Genomic DNA, 18,933 nt, shown 5'->3' with positions numbered 1-18,933 from the left:
GAGAAGCCAGTGGTGCTCTTAACTGCTGAGCCATCCGTCCAGGCCCCTGACATCTTATTCTAAAACACCTACAGATTTTAAAAACAATATTTATTTTGTTGTTGGGCTGATGTGTGTGGATGTCAGAGGACAACTTGTGGGAGTCTGTTGTCTACTTTCACTGTCTGGGTCCTGGGGACTGAACTCATGTGATCAGGCATGGTGGCAAACACTGTCACTCATTGAGACATCTTGTTGGTCCTAAGCAGGACAAAATGGACATTAGATACTTTGAAGAAAGAAAGAAAAAGGATCAAAAGTTCTATACTCTGACAAAAAATACTATGTCAGCTAGTTCTAGCTTGCATCAAATTCACAATCCACCTTTTGAGCCTCCCAAATGCAAGGATTACTAGTGTGTGTCACTGCACCCAGCCCTTCGGAAGATAAGCTGTAAATATATTGCAGTGCATTGGAATTTGGGAAAAGACACACGTTTATAAAACAAAGGTTGAAAATTACGAATTTGGTAACTGAGCCTACAGATACTGCCTACTATTAGAGATAATCCCACACTCTTCCATTTCATTTCCAGTATAAACTTTATTACACAGTTACTCAGCAGAAAACTGATGTGGCTGGCACGCATTTCTTCATTTCCTAAGTGTTCCTCAAATTTATGTGCTTAAGAGGAATTTGCCAGTTGTTTTCCTACATCACAGGAAACCTTGAGGGCTTGCCAATGGCTATGATACTCAGGGGGGCTTATCAAAAAGCATTCTCATACCTCTTTAAGAAAGGAAAACAGTTAACGATTTCCCATTATTACATCAGAGCGACTCATTATCTGTGGTGAGCAATGTGAACACTTTGTTGCAGTTTCCTGAATTTCTCTGTTCCTTAATTGTGTGATTTCCCACAAGAAAGACTAATATGACTGACATCACTGAAGACAATCACCATGTGACCACTATTCTACTCACCAGGTTTTCCCAACACATCATCTTTGGGGCACCTTATGATAAGTGAACTAAAAAACATTATCACACAGATGTTTCTGCAGAGAGATTTAACAATTTACTGAATGTTATTTCATACTGATTGAAAGGATAAAGGCGTATTAGACTTCATTAATTTCATGGTAGGTTTCTCAGATGGTTCCAGAGAGCTGTCTCCTGAACCTCAGATATTCTGTAGTTTTCTCCCTTGTTATATCAAGGCTGGTCTGTGTTTGATGAATACAACAGAGAAGAAGTGAAACTATATCTTTTGAAGACAAGGTCATAAATATTTAATTTTTTGAACTTGTTACTCTTGGAACACTTGGGGTAGGGGATTTTTGCCATATTATAAAGAAATGTAATCATGTGGAGAGGCCTATATACATGTTAAGTCAGTGAAGGTTGTCAATAACCAACAGTAAATTCCCAGCCATGTGATGAGCCATCCAAGTGATTCCTCCAATAACAACTTTAGAAGATGAAACTCTGCTTGATGTCTTGAATGTAAGCTCATGAGAAGACCTGAGGAAGAACTACCCAACTAAGGTGCCCTCATATTCCTGACCTATAAAATGTGAGGTATTTGTTTAAAGCCACAAAATTTGGGATGAGTATATATTATACTGCAATAGATAATTTGTGTACCTGATGAAAATTCTCCCATTATCTTAGGATCAACAAAACTTTCTTTCAGTAATTTCTCACCACCATTCATATCCATCTATTATGTACTCTTTTGTGCACAGAGAGGTAGGAGTTACTGGTGAAAGATTTCCCACAATCATTACATCCATAGGGCTTTTGCCCAGTATGAGTCATTAAGTGCTTCTTTACAGCTGAGAGATTATTAAAAGCTTTTCCACAGTAACTGCATTCATATGGTTTTTCTCCAGTGTGTATTCTCTTGTGGACAGTTAGAGAAAAGCTACTGCTGAAGCACTTCCCACACTCATTACATTCATAGGGCTTCTCTCCAGTGTGAGTTCTTAAGTGCTGGGTTAGGTACGAGCTCTTCCTGAAGGTTTTCCCACAATCCTGGCATTCAAAGGGTTTTTCTCCAGTATGAATACTATTATGTCCAGTGAGAGAGGACCTTGTACTGAAGGCCTTTCCACACTGAGTACATTCATGGTGATTCTCACCCCCTGTGTGAATTCTCTTGTGGCTTTTGAGGTTACAACTGGTACGGAAGACATGAAAGCACTGATTACATTCATAGGGCTTTTCCCCAGTGTGAATTCTTACATGAAGTCTGAGGGATGAGGGATCACTAAATGCTTTCCCACAGTGATTGCATTCAAATGGTTTCTCCCCATTATGGATTCTTCTGTGAACAGTAAGATAAGATTTACTGCGGAAGGATTTTCCACACTGACTACAGTCGTAGGGTTTTTCTCCAGTATGAATTCTTTTGTGCTGAGTAAGGTTAGATTTCGTGCTGAAGACTTTAAAACATTGATTGCATTCATTGACTTTCATTCCATGATGATCTCTTTCCTGTTAATTATGACATAAATCATAATTTATAATGTTAATAATAAATCATGCTAAAATAAGATTACCTTTCCCAGAAAATCTATGACATAAAATAAGTTGGCTCTTTTCAGGACTTATACATGATTTCTGCTTAGTTTGAGCTCCTTCAAATGCACAGCCATTTGGCTATCAATCCTTATATCCAAAAATATTTTCTGATAAATTTAGGACCACTTATGTTTCAAACACCCAACAACTGATTCAAACTTAATTAAATGGGAACTTCTTGGAACTCTCACTAACGAAATATGTTTGAGGTTGGCTTAATTTTTTTTTCTATCAAAATATCATACTTTCACAGTATTTCCTCAGACAATGCCCTTCCTCAAGTTTAAATGATACTGTTCATATGACTCTCTGGGGTTTCTACCTTTTCTAAAATGGAAAAACTAGAAATCATTACCTCCAGTTTTACTGTTTTTTCATTATTAGCATGTTCTTTTCTAGAAATCAGCTTTTCAGGAGTTAGCCATTTGGCTTTAAGTACAGTCTCCGAATCTGAAACAAATTAAAAAGAAAAATAAGTCAACAGAAGAAGAAAGATGGTGAGGTGCATACATCATTTAAGGGAGACTCTGAGAGGTCAGAATACTTGGTAAAGACTGCAAAGAAGGGGTAGTCAGTTCTGGAAATTTTAGGAGTTAAAGAAAATAGACATATACTGAGATTCAGAAGAAATGGACAAAATAAATTATCAGGAATGGGAACGGTGACTTAAAATTTACATTAAAAAATTTTTTTTAACTGTGTTCATGTGTGCTGGTCTATACTGATGTCTGTGGTAAACAGAGGGGTTAGGGTCCCCAGAAGTGGGAATTATAGGCAGGTGTGAGTCTTCCTATGTGGTTGCTGATAACTGAACTCTGTTTCTCTGCAAGAGCAGTATGGGCTGTTAACCTTAGAGCCATCTCTCTAGCCTGTGGCTTAAAATTTAAAACACAAAGAACTGCATCTTTGTTTTTCTTTCACAGGCCAAAGTGTGAGATGACAAAGGCTGAGTTGACAGAAAAGTAAAAATAGTGGTAGTTCATGCCAAATGTTCACATCTACCTTTGTCAAAGGAAAAGAATACTTTTTTTCACTCTTGCTTCCTAGGCCAAAGGAACTTCTCAGAAGAGCTCAGATCCACTTGTACTCACCTGGAGAAATGCCTGAAATACTTCCTCTGTCCTCTGTTATAGCCTTGTCTTCCTGCTCCAACTGGGAAATCAGATTTGGTTTATCAAGGCAATACCCTATTTATGGAGAAAACACATGTAACGTTAGTGAAATTTTTCATGGGCTATGGAAATCTGTAGATGGAGGTTTCTGTCCCACCTGGTTCCATAGCCCCTTAATTCCAAATAAACACAGAGACTTATATTAATTATAAACTATTTGGCTGATGGCTCAGGCTTCTTATTGGTTAGCTCTCTCTTAATTATTAACCCATTTCTATTAAACAATGTATTACCACAAGGCTATGGCTTACCTGTAATGCTCAAGCATGTTACTCCAAGTTCCTTCTCCCTGCCTTCTCCTAGTTTGGTAGCCCCGCCTATATATACTTCCTGCATGGCTACATCCTGCCTGCCTATTTGCCAAAACAGCTTTATTCATCAACCAATAAGATAAACATATATTCACAGCATACAGAATAACATCTACTATCACAAATCCATAAACCTGAAGCCAAACTTTAAAAGGTGAAAAAAATATGACTTTAGGTACAGTGGAATTTTGTCTAAATTCCAAAGAACATAGTGACTTTTATAAGAAACAAAAATATCTCTATCTCAATTTGCAAAGTAATGAGTTATTAATAACCCCAGATATACATGCCTAAGTTCAGACATCCATTTAAAAGGCCTTCATGTTTGAACTATGGAGAACATAAACTCAGGGCATGAGAGAAAATAATTCCTCAAGGAAGAAGTTAGACAGAAAGTTCCACATCTATTTTCAACACTGTGCTTTGTGAAATCTCTATTCACATTTAAGGAGATAAAAGTGCTTAGAAAGACTTATAAAATTGACTATGGAAATGGTGAAAAGGTGAATTCAAACTTTCCCTGAACCCAAACAGAAACAGTAGGTAAACTTAACAGAATGAATTACTTTTCTGAACTACAAACTTCACATAAATAAATAAGTAAATAAATCTATTAGTAGACTGTTTAGATATGGAAATAAAATTCAAATAACACATGTCCAACTAAATCTGTGTAAGAGGGCTTCAGTCCATTTTTAAATGACTCACACCCATGTTTTCTCTGTTCTGGTGTGTACCCGAAGAAGGCAGCAAGCATTGTCTGTCCTAGAAGGAACAGAACAGAGCTCTGTCTATGTTTTCTTTTGTCCTCCAGGGTCTTCCTGCAAGACTGGTTTAAATGGCTTTATTTGTTTAACTCTAAACTCAGAGACACATGTGATAAATACATTTAAAGGCCGGTGTATAAGAAAAGAAGAGTAGACATAAACAAGCACTAAGGAAGTAAAGCTCAGGAGGAAAAGTAGACTAAAAGATGTTTGCTTAAAAGGGTATTGCAAACATAATGTTCTCCAGAACAAGATTGTTACAGACACAACCAAAGCAATAGCACACCCTCAGGAAAGACCTTACTGGGCTCACATTCTTGGGTGATCTCTGGCTTTGCATGAAGCAGAAGGTCAAGGCAGTATTAGAAACATAGCTTTAAGTTTTAGTATTATATGCCTGCACCCCATGCTGACAGCTAAACTGAGTACAGTTAAGACTCTCCCAAGTATTTCTATTTTTGAAGGATGAAGGTATTAGGAAGGACAGCTAAGGCTTGGAACCTTGTGGCAGGGTTGGAGTCCCTGAAGAAAGGCCCAGGATGATATTAGTTGAAGGTACAGCTCAGTTGCAATGGAGACTGGAACATGATGCTGGAGAAGCCAGTATCATGGCATGATGACTAAAGACATCAGAAGCTGTGGAGTGGAGCTGTCTAAGCTTAGGAAATAAGCTCTGTGTGGTGTAGAGGGTGGAGCTCCAAACCCTTTGGAGAAGCCCAGAGCAGGGTGAGTGATCGGAGGATGCCCAGCATTTTATACTGTTGAACTTTGGTTTTGCTTTGTTTTGATTGTAATTGTACTCTGATTTTTCCCACATGGAGTTAAGAAAGTGTGTCAGTTTTTCCTTTGTAGGAGCTCACAGTTGAGAGTTAGTGACTTTATAGTTTTAGAGAGACTAGGGATATTTTAGAGGTATTTTGAATATTTTAGAGAAACTATGAACTTTGAGATTTTGGATATTTTAAAGAAACTGGATTTAAAAAGTATTTGAATTTTTTAAAGACTTTTAAATGTTGGAAGTTTTTATATTATGATATTAATATAAAAATGTGATCTTGAGGATGAACAAGAAAGTAAAGTTATAGTTGTGATGTGCTTGTGTGTCAAGTTGGCAAGGGGTCACTTGTACTGGTGAGTTTTAAGTCAACTGGACATCAGCTAGAGTTACTTTGGAGGGGAGAATTTCATCTGAGAAAATGCCCACACCAGACTGGCCTGTGGTATATATTCTTGATTGATGAATGATATGGGAGGGCCTAGTTCACTGAGGGTGGTACCACCCCTGGGCTAGTATTCAGGGTGCTATAAGGCAGAGAAAGCCATGAGGAGCTTAGTAAAACAGCATTCCTCCATGGCTTCTGTTCCTGCCTCCAGGTTTCTGCCCTGAGTTCCTGTCCTGGCTTCCCTTACTTAGTGTTGGGCTTTATAAGCTATAAGGTGAAACAACTCTTTCCTCCCCAACTTGCTTTTGGTCCCAGTTTTATCAGAGCAATAAAAACCCACAATTAAGACAAAGGGCAACAATGAAAAAAATGAAAAGACATGTAACAGAAGAGTTAGTAGGAAACTGTAATTTGAAAAGGTCTCTGGTATTCAAAACACCTAGCAAACTATAACAAAAATACAACCCCACGGACAAAGGACTTGAATGGACATTTTATTTTTTCACAGTTAATTGGTTAACAAGTACAAGCAAAGATGCTCAACATCATTACTCATTTAAAAAAATGCAAATCAAAACAATGAGTAAGTTTTCACACCTATTAGAATGATTATGATCAAAAGAAAATGTTGTAGACGAATTAGTGTGACTATATAATGGGGCATAAGACATGGAAGACTTAGGGAGTTTATAACAAAACAAGTATCACAATAAAGAAGAGCAAATGATTAAACTAATGTATAAGTATTTATAATAGTATTATTCACAATAATCAAAAATAAAAGTGTACCCAAATGATTATCAACAAATTGGCAGATAAGCAAAATGTAGTATCTCCATAATACTAGTGATTAATTGCAATGAATGAAACACTAGTACATGTTACCCCATGGCTAAACCTTTAAAATACAGTATTTGAAAGCAGATCAATGGTAACCAGGGGCAGCGGATAAGGTTTGAGAGTCACCTTAGCAAGCTCTGTATTTTTCTCTCATAAATGGTTCCTACTCCAGGGCCATGCCTGCCTGCCTGCTTGTCTACCTGCTACTATGCCATCCACCACGATGGTGGATGCTCTGAAACTGTAAGCAATTTATAATTAAATGTTTTCTTCTATAAGTCACAATGCCTTTTCATAGTGATAGAACAGCAACTAAGACAAGCATTTTGGATACACATAAAAAGTAGAGTTTGATAGCTGACTATATCAGGAAGGAGACAAAATGCCAGCTTCCAGAGATCTAGGCAACATTCTGTACCCCAGGGTTACTGCTTCCTAGAAAACCCGATTCATCTTCAGTATTTGTTTTATGCAGGGCAGGTTTTTATCAGAGGTAAAACTGTGCAGCACTTGGATAATCTTCGCAGCCTTTACTTGCCAAAGGATGGTGTTACAAACACCATCTGCTGTCACTGCTCTATTTTAAAACACAGAGTGAGGATGTTTGACATTCTGAAGTTGTGACCTTCAGCCATAAGGCCTTTGATATTTCAACATTGACTTTCTCAATCTGGGGAAGGAAAAGGACACAGATGAGGCGGTGAGGGGATGGAGGATGGGGTTAAAATACCTTGGTGTTTAAAAGTGTTAACTGAGAAATTTTAAAAAGTTTGTCTCTAATTAAATCCTAAACTTCATGTTGGTTTAAAGAACATGGATAGAAAAAGAAATAGAGTTTGAATAAGAGTATCTTTCTAGAAATCTTAGTGCCAGACATGAAATACCTCCCTACTAAGTTATTGATCTGGAGCTATTGCCACTGTTAAGTTGTCCACCATAACTAGACAATAAGACCCAGTGCTGAAGACATCATTTACAGTGGATGCACAAATATAGAAAAATTAACCTTAAAATGATCAGGAACCTCTTTCTCTGATGACTCAGTTGTTTAGTGCCAGAACGTGTTATTTAGGCTCCCGATGGAGAAGAGACATCAATGGTCTTACCCAGTGCTATATCCTGCATGCCATAATACCAACTAGCTGACAAAAATGTGCCCACTTGTGCAACAGTGAGTGGCATGATGATTATGGGGTTAATCAATTGCTTTCTGACTGGCTATGTGTCCTGCTTCACAGGAGAGATTTCATGCCTGGTACTGTAAACCTGGTCAAAAGTCCATGGCTGGAGAAATCATAGATTCTAGGGAGGAATACACTTGTCTTTTGCTAAATGATTATGCTGTCAAATAGCACTTGTTAAATACTTATGTTTATGTCCATACATCTGTTCTTCTCTCAACTTTGTTTAGAAAGCTTTTTTCTGCCTTGGACAGTAGTTAATACAGAGAATCACAACTGATTAAAGTGCTGAGGGATGGGTCATCACTTAAGTGGATGAGAAATAATGTAGGAGCTGGCAGATTGAGGGGACAAGGATGAAATGCTGACTTTTGGACACATCATGGCCATTGCATGCACCAACTCATAACAGATGTGGTTACTTATACAAGATCGAGCCAGTCAAAATTACAGCATAGCTGGAGGAGGGTCCCCAAGGTGGAGTGAGTGGCCACATACTCGTGTGGATTCAGGCAACACTAATTAGACCCAACACTAATTAGACAGAATCAAAAAGATGAGAAAGTTGAAAGGGAGTTAAGTGGGGGAATTTAGGTGTAGGGAGGTAGTGATGGACAGTATTAATATACATTAAATACATGTATGAAACATTCAAAGAACACACATACACACACACACAAACACAAAGCTGTCTTAGTCTCTTTTTAATGCTGTAACAAAATATTGTGGCAAAGTACTTGATAAGGAAAAGAGCCTTATTTTGACTAAAGATTTTGGTGTTCAGAAAGTAGAAACAGCATGGCACTTGCATTTTAAAGAAGGCCCCTCCCTGGCTTTGTCCCAATATGGCAGAGAAGGGCTAGAGAGGCAGTGTAGTGGTTACGATTGTATACTGCTCTTACAGTGGATTCAGGTTCAATTTGCTACACTTACACTTAGCAACTTACAACTGCCTATAATTCCAGCTCCAGAAGGATGTGACACCTCTGGCCTCCATGGGCACAGACACTCATACATATGTCACGCATGAACACATACTTAAATACAATAAAACAAATGGCTTTCTGTTTTAAAGGGTTAATATGGCAGAGAAGTAGAAAGGGAATCAACTGTATGAAGAAGACTCTAAACATTGAGTTGCCTCCCTCTATAACAACTCATTCTTAAAACAGAATTAACTTGGTTCCACAAGACCTGACTGTCAACCAAGAAACAGCACACATCCATTTTGAGGAAGGTCTCTTAATCTTAAAACTGTCTAACATACCCACCATCAGAGGTTTCCACTACTTTAACACTGACTTCCATAGGGGACTAAATTTCTAGCACATAAACCTTTGGAGGTTAAACCAAACCATGGCAGAAGTAATGAAATGTTGTGAAGTTACATCGCTGTACAGGATGATAAATATACTAAAAGTCACCCAATTGTATATTTTAAATATGGTTCGAACATTGCTTTGTTCTATACCCATACACAAACTGGACTGTAAATCTTGCTTGAAGTCACTAAATAAATGCAGCATAGGCAGATGGTGGCTTACCGAGTGAGGCCAGGTTCTTCCAGTTTTCCAGCATTACCTTCCTGTACAAGGTTCTTTGTAAAGGATCCAGCAAAGCCCACTCCTCCTCTGTGAACTGCACAGTCACATCTTCGAATGACACCAGCTCCTAAATCATTCACACATCACAGTTTAGTTAAGGATGCCATCAAAGACCAGGAGAAGAGAGCTGAAGATTGCAGACACTCAGGTGAGAACCAAGAATACAAGATGTATTGGCAGATTGAATTCTGTCTGCCTTGCTTTCCATGTTTGGTGTCCTGGCTTTTGTCCTGTCTACTGTCCTACCTCCCAAAGTCCCTTTCTTCTACTCAGATTTGAGCTCCTGAAATCTCATTTCCCGGATCTGAGCACAGGCTTGGGACAATCCACAAAGAGAAGAAACAATTGTTATATGAATGAATAATTCCCCTATGCTGTGATAAACTGCATGAAAGAAAGACAGAGTCAAAACTTTTAGTTGACCTCACTACAAACTCTTAGGAAGTATATGGCGTCCTTAAGGGCTCTGGAAGGAACTCCGAGAACACAGTGAATATTAATACAAGAGACATTTTCTGAGATGTCTCCCAGCCCTTGCCAGATACTTGGTGATCCTGGCTGGAGTGTGTAAGTCTTTATAGTAACAAGTTTTATGCAAAGGATGACTTGGAAAAAAAGAATATCTGACTCACCTGTATCAAGTTTGTCAAGAACTCATTGTCCAGCCCTTCTTTCCCTGTGTGCTCTTTCTCAGGAGATGCTGGGTATAGAGAAGACTGAACTGAAGAAGAAATAAATCATGAGAATCTAAGGACATCCTAGGATGGTCTGAGGTTTACTTATCCAACTGAGACTGACAATATAATACTATCCACAGCATGCATATTCACAAGCACAGACAGATATTCTTTTATCCCTGCAGATACTCAGTCACAGCTTTCATACGCATGACAAAACCTTGTCTCAATTTAGCTAGATTTTAGGGCACCTGGGTCTGACCACTTACGAGGAACATTTACTCCAGGAACAATTAAATTCAAAAGAGACCACATAGTCATCATGAAGATCACAAATCCAATACCCAGAAACTACATCCTACCCCAAGAGCTGTCTATCACATCCAAGGACCAATGAGCTTCACTCTTGACTTTCCTGCTAGGCCTGAGCCTATTCAATAGCTACCCAACCTTTACCACTTTCTGAACTGTAGGCTTGGGGGCCTCTGAATATCACTCTAAGGGTTGCTAGGACCCAATGACTTACCATGGATCTGAGGAACGACATTTGCTTCCATCATGCTTCCAACACCAGAGTTCCTGAACACAATGAGTAGACTGGCCAGATATACTTCAGACTCCCACAGACACCAAGGGCAGCAGTCTGGAATCAAAAGAGGACAGGATGTCTACACAGCCACTCTCTTTCCTAGGGGTGTTGAGGGCCAGCCTTTTTTTCAAATCGTCTACCTTTGCCTTCTTCAAAATGCACATTCTGTCTCCTACACTGGGCCTGCTTGGCAGGTTGTTTGCCATGGTTAGGCTGGGGGCAGGGAAGGGAGTCTGTTTTCCCTCTGCTTTTACATCACCTTCAATGATTCTTCCCACTTAAAGCAACAAAGCAATTCTAAAGTCCTTTCCAGCTGGAAGTCTACTAATTCAATCCACTTCTGGAACAATCTGCTTGACTATATTATCTGACTTGAATATTCACAGGCTGCATGATCAGTTCCCTGAGTGCCCCTTAGATGCCAGTTGTCAGTACTTAGTGAGTGTCCCTATGTTCTGGACACAGTGGCTGAAAACTGGAGCTCCCAGTTCAATTAATTTGCTTGAAGGGTTCACACAACTTGAGGAACATTTAACTTTGTTGGTGGAGTGTAGCCATTTCTGTCTTATCTTGTTAAAACTCACAAAGTTTTAAGGAGGCTTATTAAGATGCTGCAAATTCTAAACTGAGGCTCCTTAAGACATGGGAAGTAAACAACTCAGGGGAACCTGAACATCCATAAAAGTGACCAGACTCACAAGGCCCAGTCGCTCAGTTATATAAGCAGTAAAGACTGCTGAGGAGACTAGGCCAGCCTAGCTACCTGAAGAGGATCAGAACAGCTAAGCTGCCTTGAAGAGATGTTCTCTGACCTATGGCGCTGCCTGCAAGCATTGAGTTGCAGGGCTTCAGTACTAGTAAGCAACCACCGATGTTGGGGTAGTTTTCGGTGATATACTTACTCTTGGTGGTCCCATGCACCTTTTCCCTCAAGCCACGCAAGCCAGGTGAATAATCTTGGTGAAATAATCTTATCCTTAAGTATGTTTTGTTTGTAGTTACTGTCCAGTCTGTTTTCCTATATCAGCCAATGTTTCTCATGATGTCTCCCTTCCTCTTTTCCTACACTCTCCTCACATGGAAGCACCTACTGTCTACCACTTCCACCTCTGAAACAATATTTCTGAACCAATGACGTTGACTGTAATAGAGGCACAAACTACTGTTACCTGACACTATTTCCCATCTGTTCCATGAGCAAACCACAGAAGGCTGCAGCCTTTGCTGAGGATACAAGGAAAAGCTTTCTCACACACAGCTGAGCATGGCTCTTATGAAATCAAGCTGTCAACGTTAGGCCAACGAGAATAAACGTTCAACATTTACCCTTTCAATTCCATTTCTAAGAAATAGCTCAATCATATTCAAATACCAGAAGACTCGGGTAAGGTCACTGACTGCATTTATAACAGCAAATAAGATAACCACAAATGGGTCTGGGGAAATAGCTTAGCACACAAAGGCACTTGCTGTCCAGCCTTGAGACTTCTCTTGATCCCAGGAGCCCACATGGTGGAAGATGAGAACTAGCAAGGTGTCCTCTTACGACACACTATGACACATAATACTCATGCAAAAAATAGATAAATGCAATAAATACAGCCCACATAGTACAAGGAGAGACCCAACTTTTACAAGTTGTTCTCTTACCTCTGACACATATGAAAATAAGAGGGTAATAAAATTTAAAAAAATTAAATGCAAATGATCATCTAATGGGAAAGGGTAAATAAAACTGTAGGTAGCAAGAAGAAACATAAAATCCAACTTGAAAACATCTATAGGTACAGACAAAATTTATCTTCAATTTAAGTGGAAAAAATGAATCTAGGTACCAAGAAAGTGCCATGTATATACATATTTTTCCCCCCCTAGAGGAAGGGGAGATCTCCTTTTTCTGAAACAAGCACCATAAAAGCAGCTTCTTGAGGTTTAGGTGATCCCAAGGAAAGTAGTGTAGGGCACACAAAGCAAGGACACAACATAAAGAGTTTGGACAATGTGATAAAGTGGATTTACAGGGATTCTTTGGCTCTTGATGCTCTTTGAAAGACAGATTTGTAACTCCTCTCTCTCAGTTCTACTTTACAGCGCCTATAAGTATGTCTCTATAGTTTGCAGAAAGAATTATGATGCTGTAAATAAGGTGAAAACATTGAGTTAGGGAATTATCCTGGATGATACAAATTGGGCTGCATGAGGTGGAAGGAGAGAGGAGGCAGAATCTCAGATTTGATGGTATGAAAGCACAGGAGTGAGAAAGGGTAAGGAAGGTGGGAACCGAGATAGGACAGACAGGACCAAAGGCAGACAAACACAGAGGCAGAGAAAGCAGAGGCTGCCTCCTCGTTGGTTTTAAAAGTGGAGGAAGATTGTCAGGTATATGGTGCATACCTTAAAGCACTCAGGAGGTGGAGGCAAGAGGATCTATGAGCTGGAGGCCGTGCAGGGCACTATAAAATGAGACCCTATGGGAAGGGGGCATGAAGGGAGGTGGAGGAAAGAACCACAAGTCAAGGGATGTGGAAAGTTTTGAACATAGAAAAGGCTTTTTAAAAAGCTTGAAGGAAAGCTGTCTGAGGCACTTAGAAATACTCAGCTCCAGAAGAGTCATCTGAGGCCACTGTTTATAGTAATTTGAGATACCAGGCACTATTAGCTTGCAACCAATTACTATTCCTTTCCAAATGGCTCTGTTGTCTCCTTAGACTCAGTTCTCAATATTCTCATCCTTACTGTCTTTTCTGTTAGAAAGTACATTCCATGGAGATAGGTCAAAGTCATTTTTGGGCCTCATGCATCAGGCCAAAGGCCCAGCTCATGAAAGTGACCAACTGTCCTAGATTGTCTATGACTATTCTAATCCTTTGTCCTAAGAAGCCTTGAATAAAATGAGGGTCTTGATCCTAACTTGTACAATAACACATATCAATCACATAATAACCAAACATTCCCTTAATATTACTACAGGAACACTAAAATAAAACTTGGCAGGAGTAGGGATTTGGCTCATTGGTAGCACACTTGCTTAACTTGTCCAAGACAAGTGTTTGCTCCCTTGCACTGGATAAAAGAAATCAAACATATAGCTAAAACTATTTTCCACATATAAAAGGTCATACTGCTGTTTCAGAAATGTTAAGTTCCTATTGGGAGGCAAGATGGGAAGGACAGCCTTGTATTTTGTTCTTAATCTGAAAGGTATTCTTTAATAGTCTTCCAAATGTTTTCAATCTTATCAACATTTAGTAGCTAGTCTATTCAATTTTAGATTTTGTTACTAATATAAGGAAACACAAAACATTTTCATACATGCCCCTTTATTCTGAAACTTCCTGAATATGTACAGGTTTATAGAAGTCACATGGAATAAGCTTGAAGAATGCTACTACTTAGCTCTAGCATTTACTGGGAAGGCTTGTAAGTGCTAAAAATACATATAATTATCTCATGTTCACACTTAAAATAAAACCCTCAAAATTTTGGTGTTGAAGTACACAAGAAAATTCCCTACTTATGTGCTTATTCATATTCATGGTTAATTATGCCTACTTTGTGAAATTTGCATTTATCTACATTTACTTATTAGACACCTTAGTATCCATTCCTTAAATACAACTTATCCAAACATTAATCCAGCTTCTTGAGATAACCTACATTTTTAAATGGTTGCATTTTTTGAGTTACAACCTGTTACAAGCAAAAGAAAAGCCCTATATTAGTTCCATACTGCAGGGTCCGCTGGAACTCGTTTTGCTTTACATATCACGTCATATTCACCTGGTTACATGAAATTCATAGATTAATGAGGGCAGGCGTTCGCCGAGGGGTTTCAATACAATATTGAGGTTTCAACACAAATCTGAGTTTGAATGCTTTTTTTTTTTTTTTTTTTTTTTGGTCTGAAAAGCAAAAAGCATTTAAAAACAATTGACGCTGAGGCCTTTTACAGAAAACACTAAAGTTATGACTGAAAGCAAAACAAATACCACTCCAATCACCCCCCCCCCCCAACATGTATTTACTGATTTAACATGTAATAACAGCCCAGCCTGTGGCTGGGGAAATGGAATTACCTGATCTCTATGCAGGCACAAGCTCAAAGGGGCAGGCAGAGGATGAAATGATATGTCTGTTTAATTGTGCAACTTATTTGACTGGAGAGCGATCTTCCGGCGACTCCAGGGATGGTCAACATGCCTCGTCGCTTAGAGGGCCTGCAAGTGACAGGGCTGGGCTAGCTTCTTCACCGAGCTGAAGAATTGCCACTCTGCTGCCTGCACGGCAGGATGGATGCAGACGGGACGGATGCAGACAGGACAGCGTCCCGGGCCTCCACCCCGCCTCTCTCTCCAGAGCTGTGAGGTGGAAGAGCCCGGGCTTTATGCTCGAGGCCTGCAGGAGGACGCTCGCAGTCAGCGCTGCAGTCCGTGCTCCGTGTCAGCTGGACCGGAGCTGTGCACGGCGGCCCGGAGCTGCGCGAGCTCTGCAGGGCGGCCCGGGGCTGCGCGAGCTCTGCAGGGCGGCCCGGGGCTGCGCGAGCTGTGCACGCCCGACAACGCCCCGCCCAGCGGCGCCGCCCTCACCAGCAACCCGAGCCCGGTTCCGCCTTCAGTTCCGCCTTCAATTCCGCTCTGCGCTTCCACTTCCGGCCCCGTGCGGGCCTCTTCCAGTTCATTTCCGCCCAAAACTTCCTGGAGGGGGGCGGTTCAGGGCGGGGCAGTGGGCGGCAGATTGGCCCGCGTGTCCCTTCTAGATTGTTCTCCCCACTTTGCTTATTGACCATGTGCACAGCCGGACTTTGGGATAGGTCAGCCGAGGAGACCGGGGCGGGGGGGGGGGCCTGCGGGAGGAAGGGACCGTGGGAGAACGCGGGCGTGGGAGAGACGAATAGTTTGCAGGTAGTGGCTGCAGCAGGGATGAGTTCCGGGGGAAAGATGGTGGGCGCACACAAAGCCAGCAGGGAACTTGGTCGATTGAGGGTGGAGATTGGTTTCAAGGGCGACCAATGGTAGTGTAGGGTGTGAGGTAGGGCTTGCTACTGTCCCAGGGAATTGGAGGGGCTAGTGGCAGGGAAGAGAATATGGATGGCCATGGGTAGTGCCGGGTGTGGGAGCCCTCTGGCCGGCCCTAGGGGATGCAAGGGATCATCCCCAGGGGTGCTGCTGCATGACCCTCCATGGATCATGTCAGGACACGGTCTACGAGTGAAGCTGTGTAAGCAGAATTCTGAATGGTTTAAGGAAACTCCAAGAGAACAGGCAAGAGTCTGTGACCTCAGCCCCCGTCCCCCTGCACAAAAATTGTTCTTGGAATGTTCTTTCATTCCCCCTCCCAGGTATAGTGAATAGGAGTGGGTTTACTTCAGATTACCTTACTATTGAGATGGTGTTTCTAAGCATGGGTTGTTTTTAATAACTGTATGTAGCAGTTCTCAACCCGTGGGGGCGGGGTTCCTAAAACCATCGGAAAACAAAGATATTTACAATACGCTTCATAACACTAGCAAAATTACAGTTATGAAGTAACAAGGAAAATATCTTTTTGTGGTCGGGGGTCACCATAATATGAGGAACTGTATTAAAAACTCACAGCGTTTGGAATGTTGAGAACCACTGGTATACAGCCTAAGCTCACGTGAACATGCTTTGCCCTTGTGACTGTATACAGCTTGAATTCATGTGAACTTTGCTCTTATGGCCTTGCCTAACCCTTGGATATACATTGTCTGATGCTCTGAATAAAGTTGACTATTGAATAAGACTTTTAGTCTGCCTCATTTTTAGGCTCCGATCTTCTAGGCTCACACAACCACCAAGAGTGATGACAGATCGCTCAACAGTAACTTTTCTTCAGTCTGTTCTCCATGACTGTACAGCCTACTAGAATTGCATATTGTATACATTTCTCTGCAACTTACTTCTTGAAAGACCAATATTACTTAAATTTTTTGACACTTTTACACACATCTATATAATGTATTATGGTAAAATAATTGGAGGTATAAGCAGAAAACTTTCAGCATTAACACTGGATAGGGAGGGATGACAAAAATGATTCACCTCATGACCCTAATCGCTGGAGCTTTATGGTAGGAAGGAGGAGGTTTATTATATTTAGAGCATATGATAGTTGTAGTTCTAGTGCTGTGAAGAACTTCCTTACTGACTCCCATGGTGGCTACACTATTTTACGTTCTCTGAAACAGTTTATGAGATTTTCTTTATTCTTTATCCTTAACACCATGTGTTTTTTTTTTTTTTTTCCTGATGAAAGGTATCCTAACTGAGCAAGTTAAAAGTCCCTGCTATGCTGTTGTGTTATACTACAAAGAATCAGCATTCTAGTTTGCTTTCTACTGCTATGATAGAACATTCTGATAAAACACTACTTGAGAAAGAAAGGCTAGATTTAGCTTACACATCCTGATTGCAGTCCATCACTTAGAGAAGTCTGGACAGGAACTAAAACTAAAACAGATGTGGAGGAACACTGCTTACTGTCTTAGTCCCTTAGATTGCCCAGCCTTCTTTCTGAAACAACCTAAGATTTCCTGCCAGGGTGGTATTGCCCATAGTGTTAGGGATTCTCCCACATCAATCATAATTGTTAAGGGGCCCCTTCAGGCTTATCTGATGGAGGCATTTTCTCAATTGAAGTTTTATCTTTACAGATGACTCTAGCTTATGTCTGCTTGACAAAAACCACCTCAATTTGCTATAGACATATCTACATACTCATGTTTGTTACTTCATTCTTCACAATAGCTATGGTGCAACCAGCCTATGTAGCCATTAACAGAGAAATGAATAAAATGTAATTATATATGGTCTATCCAGCCATAAAGAATATGCCATTTACAGAAAAGAATGGACGGGGTTGGGGATTTAGCTCAGTGGTAGAGTGCTTGCCTAGCAAGCACAAGGCCCTGGGTTCGGTCCTCAGGTCCGGGGCGGGTGGGGGGGGGGAAGACAGAAAAGAATGGACAAGGATGGTCATCATATTAAATAAAGCATCCCCACAAAGAAAAATATTGTGTGTTTGCTGTTACTCATGGAATCTAGGAAAAGATATAGGAGGAAATGTCATAAGCCCATTTCTTTGTACAATTAACATGTTAATTTAAAAGTACATTTGTTTAATTGTGTGTCCTCAGGAGTCAGTTTCCTCCTTCCACCCCATGGTTCCAGGGATAGAACTTATGTTGTTAGGCTTGTAAACAAGCACCCTTAACCACTGAGCTAATTTTTAGGTGCACTGTATATTAATTTGATAAAATATGTTTTTTTTTTTTATGCAAGACAGACTAATCCTAAGCTGTGTCAGGGGTCATTACCTTAACCTTGTTATACATAGGCATTTCACATTCTGTGTTCTCTTGGCTGAAATGGATTTCTCTTGAGTTTAATCTGTACCCAGGAATTAAAACAAGGACCAAAATGCCGAACGCAAGCATCAGGGCCAACTGGAGCCAGGGTGTCAAAGTCAGTTCCCAGGCACAGATGGAGTTCCGTTCCTGGTTCCACATCTACTGCAATCACCTGTGTGCTAGGGGATGTGCTGCAACTGAACAGCAACTTTGCTGGGATCAGAGTGGGCCATCAGTTGTCAGCAGTTTCACCCTTTACAGCGTGAAATCATGTGTAGCTAGAATAGGAATCAGCCTTAAAAGGCAGGAATACCGACCTGCAGTACAACATGAATGAAACATTTTGTTGACAAGATATGCCAGTCACAAAAGATAAATGCTATCCATTTATTCACACAGTCATCCCTATTGTAGTCATATGTATAGAAGTAAAAAATAGAACCGTAGACTCCCTAACCTGGGAGAGGAATAAAGAGTGTGTAGTAGGAGAATTATTTGTGTTTTGGAAATGACAGTTCTTGAGATGAATGGCAGTGATGCACGACAATGTGAACATATTAATACCGCCGAGCCAGGCACTGGAGAATGGGGCAGAGGGTTTAGTTTATGTTTTGTAGATTTTATGGGTTTTTTTTTTTAAAGCAAAGGAGTATGATCTGTAGCTACCCCAAGACTGCCCTGTTTTCTTTGTTCATT

General features: G+C 40.5%; 1 protein-coding gene across 1 annotated transcript; it reads right to left on the bottom strand.

Moving 5' to 3' along the window:
* Positions 1 to 562: 562 nt before the first annotated feature.
* On the bottom strand, positions 563 to 15,137 carry Znf558 (zinc finger protein 558). Its single transcript, XM_051198677.1, has 7 exons — positions 14,945 to 15,137; positions 10,806 to 10,922; positions 10,235 to 10,323; positions 9,543 to 9,669; positions 3,656 to 3,751; positions 2,920 to 3,014; positions 563 to 2,477 (listed from the first exon to the last, which is right to left on the bottom strand). Exons 2-7 carry the CDS (start codon positions 10,837 to 10,839, stop codon positions 1,692 to 1,694), a joined length of 1,227 nt encoding a protein of 408 aa, XP_051054634.1. The 5' UTR covers positions 10,840 to 10,922; positions 14,945 to 15,137; the 3' UTR covers positions 563 to 1,691.
* Between the last annotated feature and the right edge of the window lie 3,796 nt (positions 15,138 to 18,933).

The sequence above is a fragment of the Phodopus roborovskii genome, unplaced genomic scaffold (genome assembly GCF_943737965.1).
Source record: "Phodopus roborovskii unplaced genomic scaffold, PHOROB, whole genome shotgun sequence".
Lineage (NCBI taxonomy): Eukaryota > Metazoa > Chordata > Mammalia > Rodentia > Cricetidae > Phodopus > Phodopus roborovskii.
This window is presented reverse-complemented; position numbering and strand designations above follow the sequence as displayed.

Coding starts and splice junctions, on each gene's coding strand:
- Znf558 (XM_051198677.1), bottom strand. CDS start 10,839: ATGATGGAAGCAAATGTCGTTCCTCAGATCCATG. Junction 9,670..10,234: donor TCTTGACAAACTTGATACAG/GTGAGTCAGATA, acceptor TGAATGATTTAG/GAGCTGGTGTCATTCGAAGA. Junction 3,752..9,542: donor GAAGAACCTGGCCTCACTCG/GTAAGCCACCAT, acceptor CTCCATAAATAG/GGTATTGCCTTGATAAACCA.